Source organism: Labrus mixtus, chromosome 18 (genome assembly GCF_963584025.1).
Source record: "Labrus mixtus chromosome 18, fLabMix1.1, whole genome shotgun sequence".
Lineage (NCBI taxonomy): Eukaryota > Metazoa > Chordata > Actinopteri > Labriformes > Labridae > Labrus > Labrus mixtus.
In genome coordinates, this window is record NC_083629.1 from 2,532,764 (window position 1) to 2,549,380 (window position 16,617).

The 16,617-nt window shown below is 39.6% G+C and overlaps 2 protein-coding genes across 6 annotated transcripts in view; one reads left to right on the plus strand and one right to left on the minus strand.

Moving 5' to 3' along the window:
• Positions 1 to 5,553, minus strand: part of pdss2 (prenyl (decaprenyl) diphosphate synthase, subunit 2) — a 31,865-nt gene extending 26,312 nt beyond the window's left edge. Inside the window, exon 1 of the mRNA XM_061062836.1 lies at positions 5,053 to 5,553. Coding sequence (XP_060918819.1) covers positions 5,053 to 5,300 — 248 coding nt within the window. The 5' untranslated portion in view covers positions 5,301 to 5,553. The remainder of the gene's footprint in view (positions 1 to 5,052) is intronic.
• Positions 5,554 to 10,896: 5,343 nt separating this feature from the next.
• Positions 10,897 to 16,617, plus strand: part of sobpa (sine oculis binding protein homolog (Drosophila) a) — a 52,309-nt gene continuing 46,588 nt past the window's right edge. For 3 of the 5 annotated variants that reach the window (XM_061062590.1, XM_061062591.1, XM_061062594.1), the window contains exon 1: positions 10,898 to 11,245. In XM_061062590.1, coding sequence (XP_060918573.1) covers positions 11,150 to 11,245 — 96 coding nt within the window. In that variant the 5' untranslated portion in view covers positions 10,898 to 11,149. Of the gene's footprint in view, positions 11,246 to 16,617 lie in introns of all 5 variants that reach the window. The other 2 variants (XM_061062593.1, XM_061062595.1) reach the window with 1 other exon arrangement.

The following is a 16,617-nucleotide window of genomic DNA, read 5'->3' on the forward strand; positions in this document are numbered from 1 at the left end:
GCATTTTAACATGGAACCGATGGGGATTCCTCGGCTTTTGCCACCAGGCTCAAGTGGACACTCCAAGAACTGCAGTTTTTTGTACTTCTGCATTGGCTTTCTGCTTGGTTTTAACAGTGTTAGTTGACTTAATTGACCTTAATCAATAAAAAAATGACTTAAAAAAGTATATCCATATCCAAGGAGCCGCGATCTTTCTATAAAGGTTCATTTGTGAAAATATAACATTCTTCTAGGCTTCATAGATACCAAGGCAAACTCTTTTGAATTTTTGATAAAAAAGTATTTGATTTGATCATTTGAAAGGACAGCTGAAGAGAGACGGGAAATGTTGGGAAGAGACAGTTGGGAACGACTTGCAGCAAAGGGGCCGAGGTCGGACCACAGCCTCCGTTTATGGGGTAGACGAAATAACCGCCAGGCTATACGGCGCCCCATGCAGAACTTGTTTGATGTCCCATCCGTCCCTCAATCAGAAAAGCAACAAGGCACTTTTTTTACTCTCTTCAAATTTTAACAAGTTCATTTTCATTCATATAAGCCTGAATATATCCCATTCTTTGTATTTTTATGTCTTGAAACATTTCTGTAGGAGAGGATCTTATTTATTAATAATATGAATTGATTTCCACACTTCTTCCAATGCAGAGTGGTCTGTTTAAACGCATCTCATTGATGAAGCTTTTGAAAGTGGAGCTCGTAACTGCAGATACAAAAGGTAAGATAACCATAGAAAGAAATACAAGACTGAGACAAAGTCTCAAGGACTGTCCTTAAAGCAAGTAAAGTTTCCTCTCCGGGGCTGCAGTCCCCTCGCTGTAACTCCAGACTTTGGGGCAAAGTTAGCTGAGCTGCAGTTTTTGAGAATGAAAGGAAAGGAAAAACCGAAACCCAACTCCACGAGGGTCTGCCTGTCTGCTATTGTGGATATTTTTATCTGCAGCGTGTCTATGGCGGAGACACAGTGGGAAATACGAACCAGCCAACCCAAGCTGACAGAGAGGAGTCAGACTGTCAAGAGGTCTGCGTCACCCCCTCACCACCACCCCCCATGCTACAACACCCAAATGGATTGTCATATCAGATTTAGGTGTATAGGTTATTACACCCTTGGGCTCCTGTTTCCAACACACCCGTCTGCATGGCGGTGTTTAGTTTGAGGACTCTCTTCTTCTTCTCTTTCTTTGGTTCTCCAAGTTCCTGATTTCTTTGATAAAACAAAAACAGCCCGGGCAGATAAAGTGATGGAAGAGATTACATCTGGCAGATTTGACCTGTTGTAGCTCCTCCTTCATCACTACACAACTTCAGCATCCCAAATCCACTCTATTGACTTTGTGCAGTTACAAATACTGGATATTAAAAAACAGGTCTCTTCATGGCTGTAACCCAGTAAACTGTTCTGTATTATGCCCTCGCCTGAAGGAGAAATCAATGTAGAGCATTTCCCTTAATCCTGGTATTTACTTCAGAGAAAAACAGGATTTATCGACCACACAGGGACAGGCAGTAGTAACATTAAGTGATGCACTTGAATAAGCATCGCTCTTTGGCTGCTTTATATTTGAAGTGTTCTCTCAAGTTAAAACATTCAAACAGCTGCGATAGAGGACGCAAAACTTACTCCTATTAAATGCTGAACTCTGTCCTTTGCATCTCTCCTAGCCAGGCGTGCGGTGCTTCTGAGGTGGAGGGATGCTGTGTGGGGTCCTTTCCTGGACCACATTCAGAAACTCCCATCAATTTAAAGAAGCACTCTCCTCTCCTAGTCTTTTTCTTTTTGAATATACATCTGTGATATATTATAATCATACAATTTGAATCCTTATTGTCTTTCTTCTGTACTTTTCTGTATTTTTCCCAACTCACAGTATGTTATTTAATTTATTTCCTTTTTATTTTTTGTTTCTCCATGTCATTCTTTTTATTTCATGGTCTATGAAACCCGAATTCCAGCACTTAGTTGATTTTTAACTGCAGATTTTGATATTTAAGCACAGTGATATGAACATCCAGCAGTAGACAGGGATTTGAGGGAATGAGAGAGGGGGTTGCTGATCCTTTTGTGTCTTTTGCTCATTCCAAGAGCTCACTGTACTGTAATTATCTGTATAAAAACTAATACAAATATTGTTGAGTAAAAGCATTCAGACAGGGAATAAAAATTGTATAATTCTGCAAGATGAAATTTAGGTCCAGATGTCCAGAAATCTAATCTTCTCAATTAAATTAATTGGGAATTAATTAGTGTCAGCATGCATTTAGTCTGATTCACACCTTTTAAATATGCCTTTCACTGCACAGTAAAACATCACCACTGTCTGGAAGCGTTTTGTTCATCGCTTCCTTGTCAAGTCAATTCAAACTTATCTGCATGGTCTAATTTCATAAATCTGCCTCAGGGGGCCTTAAAATATTCACAGATAACACACTTCATTCTCAGACCCATTATTTCAAACATATTCCATGAAAGCTCGTTTCTCCGGCACAGTTTCTTGGAATACTTTTCATGAAAACTCGATTTCTGAAGGCTGAGTGCTCTAGTACTTGATTGACGTTTACAAGTGCCTTTGTTGAATGGTGTCTGTGGAATTGTTGGTCTCAGGAGAGAGAGAGAGATTAGCTTGTTTTTACCTATGAGCAGTTCCCCATTCATGAGTTGTGCACATGCCGAAGAGTGTATGTGCCTGATATGCAAATGAGCTTACAAATATGGATTAAATTATGTCAAATACCCAAATCTACTCAAATGTGGGGGGGGAGTCCATTTTTCATGTTTATGTAGGATTGTTTTTAGATCCAATCATGATATATTACAAACTGACCTGTTTCTGTGCGTCATGTTGTTTTTAAGGTTTAGTAAATATCATAATTAAAGATCTCATTAATGTTAATGATTTACTTTTGTTTCAGGGGGGACAGAGGGATCTCCAGTTAAAAACAGAGACAGGGAAGAACAAACAGCACGGTAGTTAATATCAATAAAAAATATTATGGATTTAAAAAACGTTTTTTTATTTCTTTGCAGCTGTTTTATTGAGAGAGAACTGTGATAAAGTCTGGAGATGTACAGATAATAGGTTTTGGTTTGACTCACTGGATATGAGCACTTCTTTTGTTCAGAAAAAACCCCAGCAGAGCCAATTACATTCTCCCCATACCGGCGTTGGTTCTCTCCGAGTACTCAAGCTACCTCCCACTGTCCAAAGACATGCTCGTTAGGTTAACTGGGGACTCTAAATTGCCTGTAGGCGTTATTCTAACGGTTGTCTTTGTCAGTCTTGTGATAGACTGGACAGGTGTCCAGGGTGAACTCTGCCTCTCTACAATTCTGATTCATTTAGCAAATGCTTTTGTCCAAAGAGACATACATCAGAGCAAAAACAAGCAAGGATCTAGAAGAGGAAACAACTTCCTTAAGTGCCAACAAACAGATTTAAAGTCTTAATATGTGATTTTTCACACTTGCTGGTAGCATAGCGCAGTGGTTCCCAAAGTGGGGGTTGGGACCCCCTGGGGGGGTTGCGAGATTCCTTCCAAAAACATATAAAAATGGAAGATGGTTTAAAATTTTTATTTTTTAACCATTATTGTGAAAATACATAGAAAAGTTTCTTACAGTAAATTACAAAAATAATATGATGATGCTAGGGCTAATTTGTGGTGTTCTACAGTTTGGGAACCCCTGGTCCTGGGGGTTAGTGCGCTTGCCCGATGTACAGAGGCGGTGGTCCTCGAGAGCAGGCAGATCCGGGTTCGAATCTGACCAATGGCTCCTATACGGCTTCTCATTCCTCAATTGCTCAAATTCCTCCAACTCTCTCTCTCCCTGGTTTCTTCTTATTTCACAGTAAAAAAAATATTGTAGTGTCACTTTTTTCCAATACAGTTCAGCCCTAAGTCCAATGTTTAAGATATCAGAGTAATACCTTTGAACATCAGTTTATTACTGCATCTTTATCGCCAAGTTAATCAAATCCATTCAGTGATTTGGTTGTCAGAGATGGTGTGCAAACTTAAGCTCAGGAAACAACATTATTTACAAAAATAATGGTAATGCTGTGTAAGAGGGCGATTATTATGTTTACAACTGAACTGTGAGTCACATGAGCCGCACTCAGGAAACAAACATACTGTTTTATGATGAGGGGGCATTCTTCACTATTTCCAATTAAAAAAAAAAAAAAGAATATTTCGGTCGTAGGTGAAATAACCTATAATGCAAGTTTAGATGGTCACCCAAAAATTATTTAACAGAAATGATTTGAAAACTGTGAAACCTAGACACCCGCAGTGGTAATGATTTATTGATTTCGCACAGTTGTTGTTGACCAACATTCATGTGTCGATGAAATGGGATATATATGCGTCTGCAGACGGGGTCAAGTTTGTTTAGGTCTGTGTGTGTGTGTGTGTGTGTGTGTGTGTGTGTGTGTGTGTGTGTGTGTGGGGGGGGGGGTCTTAGAATGAACTGAGGTTATTATAGTCATGCAAAAACACAGTGATTTACAAGTGCAATACAAGTGTGCAATATTAACCTTAAAAACAAAAAACAGTGTCATTATATAATGTGAAAAATATGTGTGCAATAACCTCAGGTGCAATAAGAGATAATAAGTGCAATAAGAAAACATATTTATATTTTCATTTAATTGTACAGTGTTCCCTTGTTATTGTTTGTATTATATATTTGCTTTAATACAGTGTATAGCTTCTGTACAGTTTATTTTAAATCACTTAGCTGTTACTACAACTATTATTATTATTTTTTTTGTACTTTTCTACTCTTTTTCTTATAATGCTATTCTATTTTATATATAATTTTAACTTTTTTTTTGTAGAAGCTGACTCAGGGAGAAACGCACAAGAATTCCAATGTACCTGTACTGTCCTGTACCTGTGCAGATGGCAATAAACATCTATTCTATTCTAAATATTGTTTTTGAAATGCATCCTCTTTTTAAAGGGTTTTCTAACAGATATTTGTTTTGCCAGGTTTATGAATACAGTTTGATTTGGCGTATAGAAAGAAAGAGGAAAGCAGGATCTTACCTTGCAGTGTTGAGTAAAGGGTGTTGAGTCCCGACCAGCTTCCTCACGTGCATGGCGACATTACTGAGTTCATCACTGAGCAGGCAGCGCAGACTCATGAAGGAGGTTGGATATCCCACTATCTTCTCTGCGTCAGACACCACTTTACTCCAGTTTGAAGGGACGGAGCTGGAGAACAGACTCAGCGTCCTCTGTCCCCGGCTGGACACATACTTGCATGTCAGTCGTGACCATGTAGCTGGAAGCATTTTCTCTGACTGTATCTTGTCTTTTTAAAATGATACAGTTACTGTAAAAGCCATTCAGGTAATAACTAACATCTTAAAATTATATCAACAGATTGCAAACCTCGCGTTACAGTGCCACATGTTTACTCTTTACATAAAAACAAGTATTTACTAGCCTAAAAACTCGTTCATTCGGTTATTTACAGAGTTATTAGATGTTTCACAACACACGACCTGACACTGCGGGCCGCCATCTTTAAAAACGTGATACGTTACGTTGTAAAACGTAATGACGTTTGACGCTAAATTCCAACGCCGTGCTGTGAGGGAAAAGCCCCCTCAGCGTTAATGGAATGAATTAAATTAAATTAGTCGGTCATGTTTGTTAAATACAAATATTATAATAAAGAGAGGGAAGAAATAGTGCAGCGCCCGGAAGTCAGATAGATTTACGTCCTCTTGTTGTTTGTAGTCATTTAAACTTTTTATTTTATTTCCATAGCTTCATCTGGAGAAAATCAAACTTTCACTTTATCTTATACAACCTGGTGGTTGTGTCACATCCATCATAATGGTCCACTATAAAAAAACGGAGGGCAGAATGTTGTGGGAATGCTCGGCCATTAGGAGCGACAGCTTTTATTCTTTTAGACGTCTCTGGTGTGAATCCACAGAAATGTCCACTGACCAACACTGAGATGCCATCCAGGGGGACAGCTCCTTACAATATATTTTGACTTTGTGGTCTCACAATGTCTTTGATTTGCATTAAATGGATTAAATGAGTGTTAATCCATTCATCAACCAATCAGACTTGATTTATTTTTGTAAATTATTAAGACACTAATCGAGTTCTTCCTTGCCACTGTAACTTTGCTAAATGTTGCTTAGTGCTGTGTTCATTAGGGATTAATATTAGGTCTTTGTAACATAATATAACAAAGATAAGGTCTTTTACCTGCTCTTTTGTAAAGTGTCTACAGATAGCATTTGTTATGAATTGGTATTAAACAAATAAATACTGATTGATTAAAGAGTGATTGAATTTACAGCAAGGAAACATCAGAGGCAGTTTTTTGAAACAGCCCTATTAAAAGAATGTCTTGGTATATACCCACATATAGTCTACCATAAATTAAAACACATTCAAAATAACATGAATATGCTGAGATTTAAGCCTAAAGGCCAAATTAAAGAGTTGGCTATACAATAAAAATTGAGACAGATAAACAAATAGCTTCAAGCTCTATTAAAAGTCTAAATTCAAGTTGAAGTTCTCATTTAATTAAAAAATTAATGTGCTGCTCTGTTTGTATTTGTCAATATAGAAAGGACAAACTAAGAATTTGGTTATATAAGCGTTAAGGACCATATGCTCTCGTACTGAAACAGCCACCTTGCCTATAAAGATGATTCTGATTCTGACATGGAGATGTAGGACTGATATCGTAAAGAAGGGCACAGCCTGATAAATATGCTTTCAAGGAGGGAGCTTTTATGAGTGGAGTTACTCAGCATCTCTGCTAAAGTAATGTGAGGTCACAGCTGCTTTCCATTTGCTGTTATTATTTTCACACTTGCAAAGCTGCTGAATGCAACCTGATGCATTAGTGATGTTCATTTATAGTCCCATAGTCATTGAGGAGAAACCCCTTAATGTAATGTTGATGTTTTACTCCATTATTCTCTTTCTGATGGTTGAACAGCCAGTACTAACTCACCGTTTTGTTTTTCATTCAATGAAAACTGAAGCAGTTTGTATCTTATTTTTAAAAAATAATTCTAAATAACAAGATAACTAGGTGTATCATATTATGTTTGACTTAAAGGGCACATGTGATGTATTTAATATTAGCCTGTCTAGTTACATCTTCTCTGTCTTTTGCCCTTTTCTACTTTTCAGAAAATGTGTGCTCAACTAGGCCGTTTGGATATTTTCCCTTTGTGACTTCACAAAGGGCAGTAACCCCTCCCCCAGGTGGGTGACACTCCCACAGCTAGGTGTTTGTTCTGCCCTCTGAGTCTGCCTTCTCACTGTAAACGATTGGGCATGGTGCAAGACAGCCCAAGCCACATCTCCTTCCAGAGAGGGGGCGTGGTCAGACAGCTCAGCTCAGCTCAGTTCATTTACATTTAAAGGTACAGACACAGAAACAGCCTATTCTGAGCAGGGCTGAAATAGAGGGGTTTATAGACATGAACAACTTCACAGACATGTTTTGGGAAGCTCTGAGACTTATTTAAACTTGTTGAAAAGGAGAATAATACCTGACCTTTAACACTAATGTGGGAGAAAGTCTTACTTTGTTCTGATCTGAATGTGTTTCTTTAATGACAAACATCATCACAAAACCACAGATTTGAACTCACTGTAACTCTTGTGCTAAGATAAAAGATAAAATATTGGAATACCAGGTAGAAGAAAAGCAAATATTATTAAATTAAAAACAAGCACGCCATGTTTGTAATGTAACCCTTGTGACGGTATGACAGTTCCACTGTATGAAAAGAGAATGCCCCTTCAGAGTCAGGTTTACTGTAACAATGCTTTCATTGAATCCATCTGCTTATTACTGAACTGCAGTGAAAGTCTTTCAAGGACAAAAAGGTAACATGGAGCTGCTGAGTAGAGCAAAAACACAGGCTGTATCCATTTGTTAGCCTATATGATAGACAAAAACTCCATTTATCCATTATCAGTAAACCATGCTGTTAAAGATAGACATAACATCCTGAGGATTTATTGTTACAGATTTACATACTGCAAGCGATCACACCAAAATGCTACAGATTAATTTAAATTATACATTTTAGAATGCTACTCCAGTCATAAAATAGAAAAAACATTATTTTCTGAGGATTTTCTTATCCACAGAGCTGCTGATTTTAGGGACTCATCACAAGTATTATAGGTACACTAAACCAACCTGCTGTAGTTGAGGGGGGGGGGGGGGGGGGGGGGGGGGGGGCTTAAAGAAGGAAACTGGGCTGGTCAGGTGAGCTCCTGGTTTGGAAGGCATGGAAAGAGCAACACTGTAACACACAAGTCGTCTCACCCTGACCCTCCATCACGGTTCACAGCTCCTGTTCCTCCGCTGATTTTCCAGCTCAAATGGGCGTCACAATGCCATGAGCACTCACCATGGCTTTCTACCTGCCAACTCATTGTTATTCCAATGGAAGTAAGAGGACAGCACACAGCTCAAACAGGTAAACTCATTCCAAGAGCAAAAATATTTATTAAAAGGATCTGGATCTGTTTCATATTAAATACTTTATCAACAGTTAATGGTACCCCTATATGAGGTAATTCCCTGTGTTCATTTTAAAACATGTCATTTTCATATTTTTAACATATTTTTTCTATCGGAAAGGTATCCTTAAATGACTTCTTTCCCTGATTACGGACTCTATCCACTATCCTATCTCTACAATAAAGGCACAAAAAGCCCAAAAATAAATCTACATTTTTTTTTTTTACTTGACCTTTGGGGGGGGGGGGACACTGCATTTGTATGTCAGTGTATGCTTTGATACGAATGAGTCTATATATGCATTTGTGACATGTACATACATACAAGTAAAGACCTTAACACATCGTGAATAAAGTGAATTTTTTTTTAATGGTAAAAGTTTCTAGAATCCAATTCAGTACATATACACTCACACGTCTCTCAACCAGAAGGTCGGGGTTTGATCCCCAGCTCCTGCAGCCACATGTCCGTTGTGTCCTTGGGCAAGACTTATGACTTATTATTCATATGTCTGAATGGGATTAGCTAATACTGATGGACACTTTACATATACAATGTTACAATTCACTTAGCAGATGCTTTTATCTGAAGCAACGTACATACAACACTAATCCATTCATACACCGCCACTGAAGCAGTGTGGGGTTAAGTGTCTTACACATTGGATATGTTGCTCAGATGGGGATTGAACCCATGACCTTCTGGTTGAGAGGTGACGACTCTACCAACTGAGCCACAGCCGCCCAACATGTATGATAAACTTCTACCGTCAGTGTGTGAATGAGTGTTAATGAGTGTTAATAAAAGAGCTTTGAGTAGGCAGAAGACTAGAAAAGCGCTATGCAAGCTCAAGTTCACTTACCATTAACACAACATTGGCCGTACCACTCAGGAGCAATTTGCAATGTGGGGTTCAGTGTCTTGCCCAAGAACACTTCTACATGTAACACACTTGTGCAGGAGCTGGGGTTCAAACCCCTGACCTTCCGGTTGTGAGATGACAGACTCTACCACTGAGCCACAGCACCGCGTCCCCATTGTGTATGATGGCTATGCTCCATCAAGTGTGTATGTGCATTATCCAATAATAGTCAACCAGCATGCCTTCACAAGGGCCATGATCAAATCTAAACTAAATGGTTTGCAGTCAATTTTTATTAAAATCTAATATTAATGAAATGTCCTGCATGAAAGGGCTTGTAGCATTGATATGTCTGTTTTCCTTGTGCATGTGCAGGATTCCTCAAATGACAAAATAACAACTGTTTTTATGTGTTTTACCTACTTAATTATCATCGTTTTAAAGTTTTGTTTTCCAAAATTGTGTTGAAACTGAAGTTCTTTTCTTACAATCTTACACTGAGTGAGGGTGGGAGATGCTCATTGATCTGTCACATGATGATGATAACAGGTTTTGTATATTTTTTATACATCTATTTGGGTATATTTGTGAAGATGTTGGTATCAAATGACTAACTGCTTCACAGATAAAAGTTTGAGGTGATGTGGGTGTCTGGCCTACATCGTTCCCGCCTGTCTTTCCTGTCTCTTACAAGTCTAAGAATGAAAAAAAACCTGCATTGCTAACATATTTAATTAGAAGAAATTTAAAAAAGAAAGAAAAGTAAGACACCTGGAGGCTCATTTTTTCCATGTCATATTGTAACCTGAGGGAACAATCTCATGGAGAAGAGGCTTTAGGGTAAACTAAATCTTAATTTGAAACACGATGGCCCAGTAATTACACAATCAAAACATATAGAAAAGTCTCCTTTGTCTACAGTGAGAGTTCTTTTCTTACTGCGTTGTATTTGTCTTAGCCTGCTCTTCTTTTTAGATTACACAGATTTCCCCTTTCTGCAGAAGACTGCATTATCATGCTGAAGTACATATGTTTCTATTTGCAAGACAAATTATAATTCCTGCAACATTTACTGACACTGAGCTGTCCTTGAGCAAGGCACTTCACCTATACCGCACATGCACGGTTGCTCTGAATGGCTAAATGTCTTTTTGCACATGCAGGTCATCTAAATTAAACTTCCAGACTGGAGTTTTGAGTGTGCAGTATTCACTAACTGAAGCAATGAAGTCTGAAACTGACAAAGAAACTTCACGTCATGTTTCCCCAACATCGGCAGGTAGTTAGACTCCCCTTAAGAACAAAAGTGGGTCTGGCAGACTGTGTGGGCACCTGTTTGCAGACTGTCACCATGAGAAGGCAGCGCTAAGTGGATGTGACTGCTCTGATTGCACTCCATTGGAAAGCGAGAAGAAATAGCCTACCTCTGATCATCAACGCGTCATATAATGTTTCAGCGCACGCCCCTCCCCCTGTCTCGTTTTTTCCCCCTCACTCAACCTCTCCTTTGACTCTCGAGGCGGCTCACCACTGGTGCACGGACCGTGGAAGATACGGGCAGAAGATGGCTGACTTAGCCGGGCACCGCGAGCCCTCGGCGGCATCACCAGCGTCACTCGGGCCGCTGAAAAGCTGCAAGACATCCGCCGTCTGGCGACTGTAAACAGCTGCCTCTCTCACCCCCTCCTCTCCCCCCCCCCCCCCCTCCCCCCCCACCTTACCGCAAATATTGACAGAAGTATCACAGAGAAAACATGGCAGAGATGGAAAAAGAGGGCAGACCTCCGGAAAATAAAAGGAGCCGAAAACCAGCTCACCCGGTGAAGAGGGAAATAAATGAAGAGATGAAGGTAAAAAGAGCTCCGTGTGCCCGGCTGCATGTGATTACGCGTGGAAACAGTGGTTGTGACTGAGGAGCATGCATGTCTGTGGAAGCACTGAGAAGGCGTCCTCAGTTGCAATATATGATGCACTCAGGTGAAATAGGCTGCATGATAGTCAAACTTTGATTTATGATTTTTCTACTCAAGTTCTATTGTCATGTATCCACGCTGAGTGCCAGCCTCAGCAGCGCACCCTGCCAAAACGCCGCCTGCACAATGGATGCGGCACCCATTCACTGCTGCTGTTGTACTTGTAAGTTTTGGATCAGTCTGAGAAAAAAAAAACAGTGCACGTCCCTGACGCTTCATGTCATAATTTCTCCGTTTGTGTGCCCTGCCTTTCATGGCTTGCCCAGAGTTAATGGAAAATCCGGTGCGTCAGTGAAGGCGTCAACAGTACCTCTACTATTACTATTTATACTGTTACAGGACGGCGCAGCGGAAAACAGCCTATGTGCATAATTAGTATGAATCAATGGGGGAACACTCGCCTATCCAAGATGCCTTCTGCGTGGATTTGTGTTTATGTGTGTATGTGTGAGCGTGTGTGTAATGTGTAGCCTATGTGTGTGTGTGTTTTGCCCCAGCTGCCCAGAGGCGTGTGATCCAGATGTGCGTCTGTGAGCTTTACGCACTCGACAAGAGCACATTGTCTCGGACTGCACGGTTCTCCCCTGTGATAATTACACACATGTTGTTTCTATTCGTGTTTTTTTTCCTGCTCGGTGCACATTGTGATATTTGAGCTCCGCGCGGTTCATTGTGGAGAAAGAGAAAAGTGTTCCTGACATTGGTGTGTGTGTGTGTGTGTGTGTGTGTGTGTGTGTGTGTGTGTGTGTGTGTGTATGTGTGTGTGTGTGTGTGTGAGGCACAGGCTGTGTGTCCGCTTTGTCTTCATCTCGTCATTGTTTGTACACATTTGGCCGGGGACACCGAGTGTTAGGCTGTTATGGGTGGAAATGCAGGTGATCACATCGACGAGGAGAGTGGAAATTGTGATTTCAGGCTTTTAGAAGAAAAAAAAAAAAGCGATGGAGGCAGAGTCCTGAAACAACCCTGGAATAAAGCCTATTTGTATTTAGACCTGTCCAACATACAATGTGTGTTCTGCTTGTTGTACTTCACAGTAATATAGAAAAAGTATTGCTCGTTTTATTGATAATAATGTAGGTGCTTTGTTAGTGATCTTCGCTGCAGAAGATGCATTTATTGTCATAGAGCTTTTGGGAAAACAGGAAACTCCAGTGTTGTTGCATTATAATGTAGCCTATTAAAAAGCTGCATAGCACTGATTTTCTATTAACTCGTTTGGTCCACATGTTGCTGCTTGAACAGATGCTTTTCAGAGTTGTCCTCGTTTCATGAAAATGCACTGAAGGTCTGCGGAATGAGAATTTCTTTCATGAAAAGAGAGTTCTGATTGGAGTGGATTTTTTCTCGTTTGATTTGGTGAAAAAAAAAATTGTCCTGGTGTTCATTTTGTGATGAGTTACAGCATATCCATCCTGCTGCTGTGTGGCCCTGCTGACACAAGGGAGGGATGCAGGGTGATGGGGGGGCATCAGTCAGGGTCTCTCCAGCAAGACATTTCCACATTTCTCTTTATCAGGGGAGCACTTGAGGTGGTCTCAGTGGAGCATTCAGAATAAAGGAAATCTGTATGAATGTCATTTTAAAGTGTTCTCTGGGCACATTTTAGCACATATTCATGTTTTATATATTAGAAATAAAACAACTGTAAATGTATTTGGGCTGTAATTCATAAGATGATTTAAAAAAAGATGTCACTCATCAGTCAAAAATGATGTTTTATTTGCAGGTCAGTTAGTTTTATTGGTAGATGATATATACAGTGACAAGGGTCATTATTCATGTTTCAGTGGATTGACTTCTCTGCCAATATGTTAAACATCTCATTTAATAAAAGCCTCTTCATTCATAAGTTCATTTGTAAAGCACTGTGTGGTGACACCAACAGTTAAGACAAGCTTCACCAGACTAAATGATGCTCGTTTTCATTTTAAGAAATGTCAATACAAAATACAGACATAGTGTGATATCGATGGTGCATAGGTTTAATCAGTCCCATGACAACTCTAGTATCTCCTCATCAATACCAGCAGAAGATACTGAATGGTGCAGCAGATGTGGTTATGGTGTCAAAGCACTCTAATAGGCTAAACAAGTTCGATTGTAGCTCATTACACAACCTTAGATTTCATCTCCGATTGCACACACGCACATATTCCCACACATAAATGTCTGTCTGCAAATTTAATTTAGGAGAACACCGATACAGAAATAGAAAGTAGGGGAGTACAGCGAGCTGCAGCTTCTCCTTAAACACCTTCATTGTTAATGTCATGTTATTGCAGCTCAAATTGAATCAAGTTAAAAAGATTCAACATGATAAAACATGAAGTTACTGAAGGGGGAATACAAATAAAACTATACATTTGACAACATCATTGCTACCTACAAAAGAAGGTCTTTTAAAAGGACGCCATTGTTGCAGTAGACTAAGTTTACTTTACTGTTTTTCTATTTAGAAAAAAACAAACTTGTCCTCTTAAGGACAAAAACCTCCAGTTTGTTCCCCTCTCTCATCTTCAATATTTCAGACCATAGCCGGAGGAAAAAACACACACACACACACACACACACACACACACACACACACTCTCACACACACACACACACACACACACACACACACACACACACACACACACACACACACACACACACACACACACACACACACACACACACACACACACACAGATGTACAATGTGCCCTTGTGAAGGATCATACTCTGAAAAACCAAACAGTCTGACAGTGTTTCCTTCATCTGGCTGCTTAATGTGTGCCATGGTAAAATAAGCCCCGGTGAGTAATCAAGGAGAAGAGGGAGTGGGCATGGAGGGGATATGAGAGGCTGCAGAGTGGGCTAAGAAACAGTGGAGAAAGGAATGTATACAGCGCGGGGCTGGCTAAGCTGTAAAAACTGTAATCTGAGTGTCTCTGCTGGATCAGATATCAAGGAAAGTAGAGGGAAATGAAAGCAGAGGAGAGGGAGAGGCAGAGGAGAAGAGAGAGAGAGAGAGAGAGAGCAGGGGAGTGGAAAAGTGGAGAAAGAGGAGGAGGAGGAGGAGGCGAAGGGAAACTTGGCCTGTGGATTGGGGAATGTTATCACGGTGTACAGTGACCTGCTCTGGTTTCTACCCGCAAGGTATCTGATTCCCACCACCATCATTTACCACAGGCCCCACTGACCATGACTGGAGGGAGAGGCAGGATTTTAAATGTATTTTATCATTATGAGCTGCTGAATCTGTTGCAGAAGTGCCAGCTGTGAATCTGTTCAGAGTATTATCACTAATTATCCTGTGAAGACCAAAACAAGCAGCTCTGTGTGCTCTGTGTGTGGAACTGTGTTTCTGGGTAAAACTAAAGAGGAACAGGGGAAATAGTCGAGCTTTTGGTTTTTATTCCTGACAGTAAAGATGAAAACAAAATACCAGATTGATCAAAAGTTAAAGCAATCATGCAATAAATGATTCAATAAAAGCAGTGATTGCACAAAAGCTTTAATTGTAAACAATAAACTTAAAAGAATATACACTATTGTATATGTTTGTATGCCAGATAAAGGCTACTAATGCAATCCAAAACATGCATACTGTATGTGGATGGCTGAAATGGTCAATGTACAATTCAACAGCTCCACCATTTAAATTGACCTTGACGTTGTTTTAAAAACCTCTCTGACATAGTGACAAGTTATTTTGATGGATCCAATGCTCAGTTCACATCCAACACAATATCTTTTGTGACACACAATAACACAAAAAGACTTCCCAATAGTGCGGTGGTACCCAAGCAAATACCTTTGTTCCTTTGTGACATAGTACAGTACCTAAGCTGTAATGTGTGTGTATATGTGTGCATGTATGAGGTGGTGTGAGCATGTGTGAAGATGTGTAGATGTACCTGCACTTTTTAATCACTTTTCTTAACTATTACATATTTATGGTTTTAGTAAATCACTTGTATGGAATTTAATGATTATTTAACTGACATGTTTTACTGATGAATGAATGTATTTTGTTATTTTGCTACTGCATCAGAGCTCTGTGAAGTCAAGACAAATCTCCCACTGGGACAATAAAGTTAATCTTAAGCAACTCCCAAATTTCTGCTGCATAAAATTGATCATTTTGTCTATGAGGTCTGGGGGCTCTGATGAGAGTTGTGTGATCAACTTGTTCTGGTTTCAAAAGTAACATCTGAGTCTTTAGATGTAATGTCCATCTCTGTAGGGATCCTTAACATAAAGTTGTAAGACAGTTAGGATAACACTTTGAGCTGTCAGTGGTTTAAACAGATACTTTTATTGGACATGCTTAGTCTCTTACGGTTGAGGCAAAGTGCTGGAGCAGTATTACTTAAAGCTCCTCTCAGGACATTTTGAAAGCTGTACTTCTTATCCTTCTGCTGATCTTGTCCTCTTCATGTGTAAGAAGTTGAATTGTTTTTTCGCTTTCTTCAAAAAGTAAATGCATCACTCACTGTGGAAAACATAAAAACAGGATGTTTCCTGCAGAGTGCTGGTAAGCCCTTGGTCTGACACCTACCCAGGCTGGAGCAGTTAAAGTAATAAAAAATGATCATGTAGAAATAGTCAATCTTGTCGCTGATGGTCTTGTTTGCTTTTGTAGGTCACACAGTGGCATCAGTGTGAATTTCAGTCTGTTTCACTTGTAAAAACTCTTACAGTGTACTTCTAAAACGATAAAAAGCCAACATTTGGCATCTCATATCCATGCAGAAGTTAGATAAATAAAAATATTATCATGTGCATCATAAAATATAACTGCATTCATCTACCCCTTATTCTTAACAGGGCTGCAGGGATTTGATAGCAGGGTTATATATGTGTTGCATAAACAATAGCTACTCTGGCTAAAACAGAAGCTGAAGATAATGAGAGATATTTTCAACCATACAGTATTTTTCTATGTTTTTGAATCATTGCATTGACTGATTTCAATGCTACATGTGTTATTGACAAAACCTGTGAGAAGCCTAACGTGTCTACTGCAGTCTCTCTAAAACCTCACAGGACAAAGTATTGACCTGCTAACAGTCTTATTGTGGGGTTAAACAATTGAAAGTTTCTTCTATAAATAAAAGTTGACCTAGTCACTGTGATTTTCTCCTTTAAGGACTATTGCTCTGAAGCTATTGAAGCTATCTGTTTTGGTATTTTGGCTATACGACATCTTCCTTTTTCAAGGTTTTTTAAGGTGGAAGTGAGAATATTTGGACAAGAAGG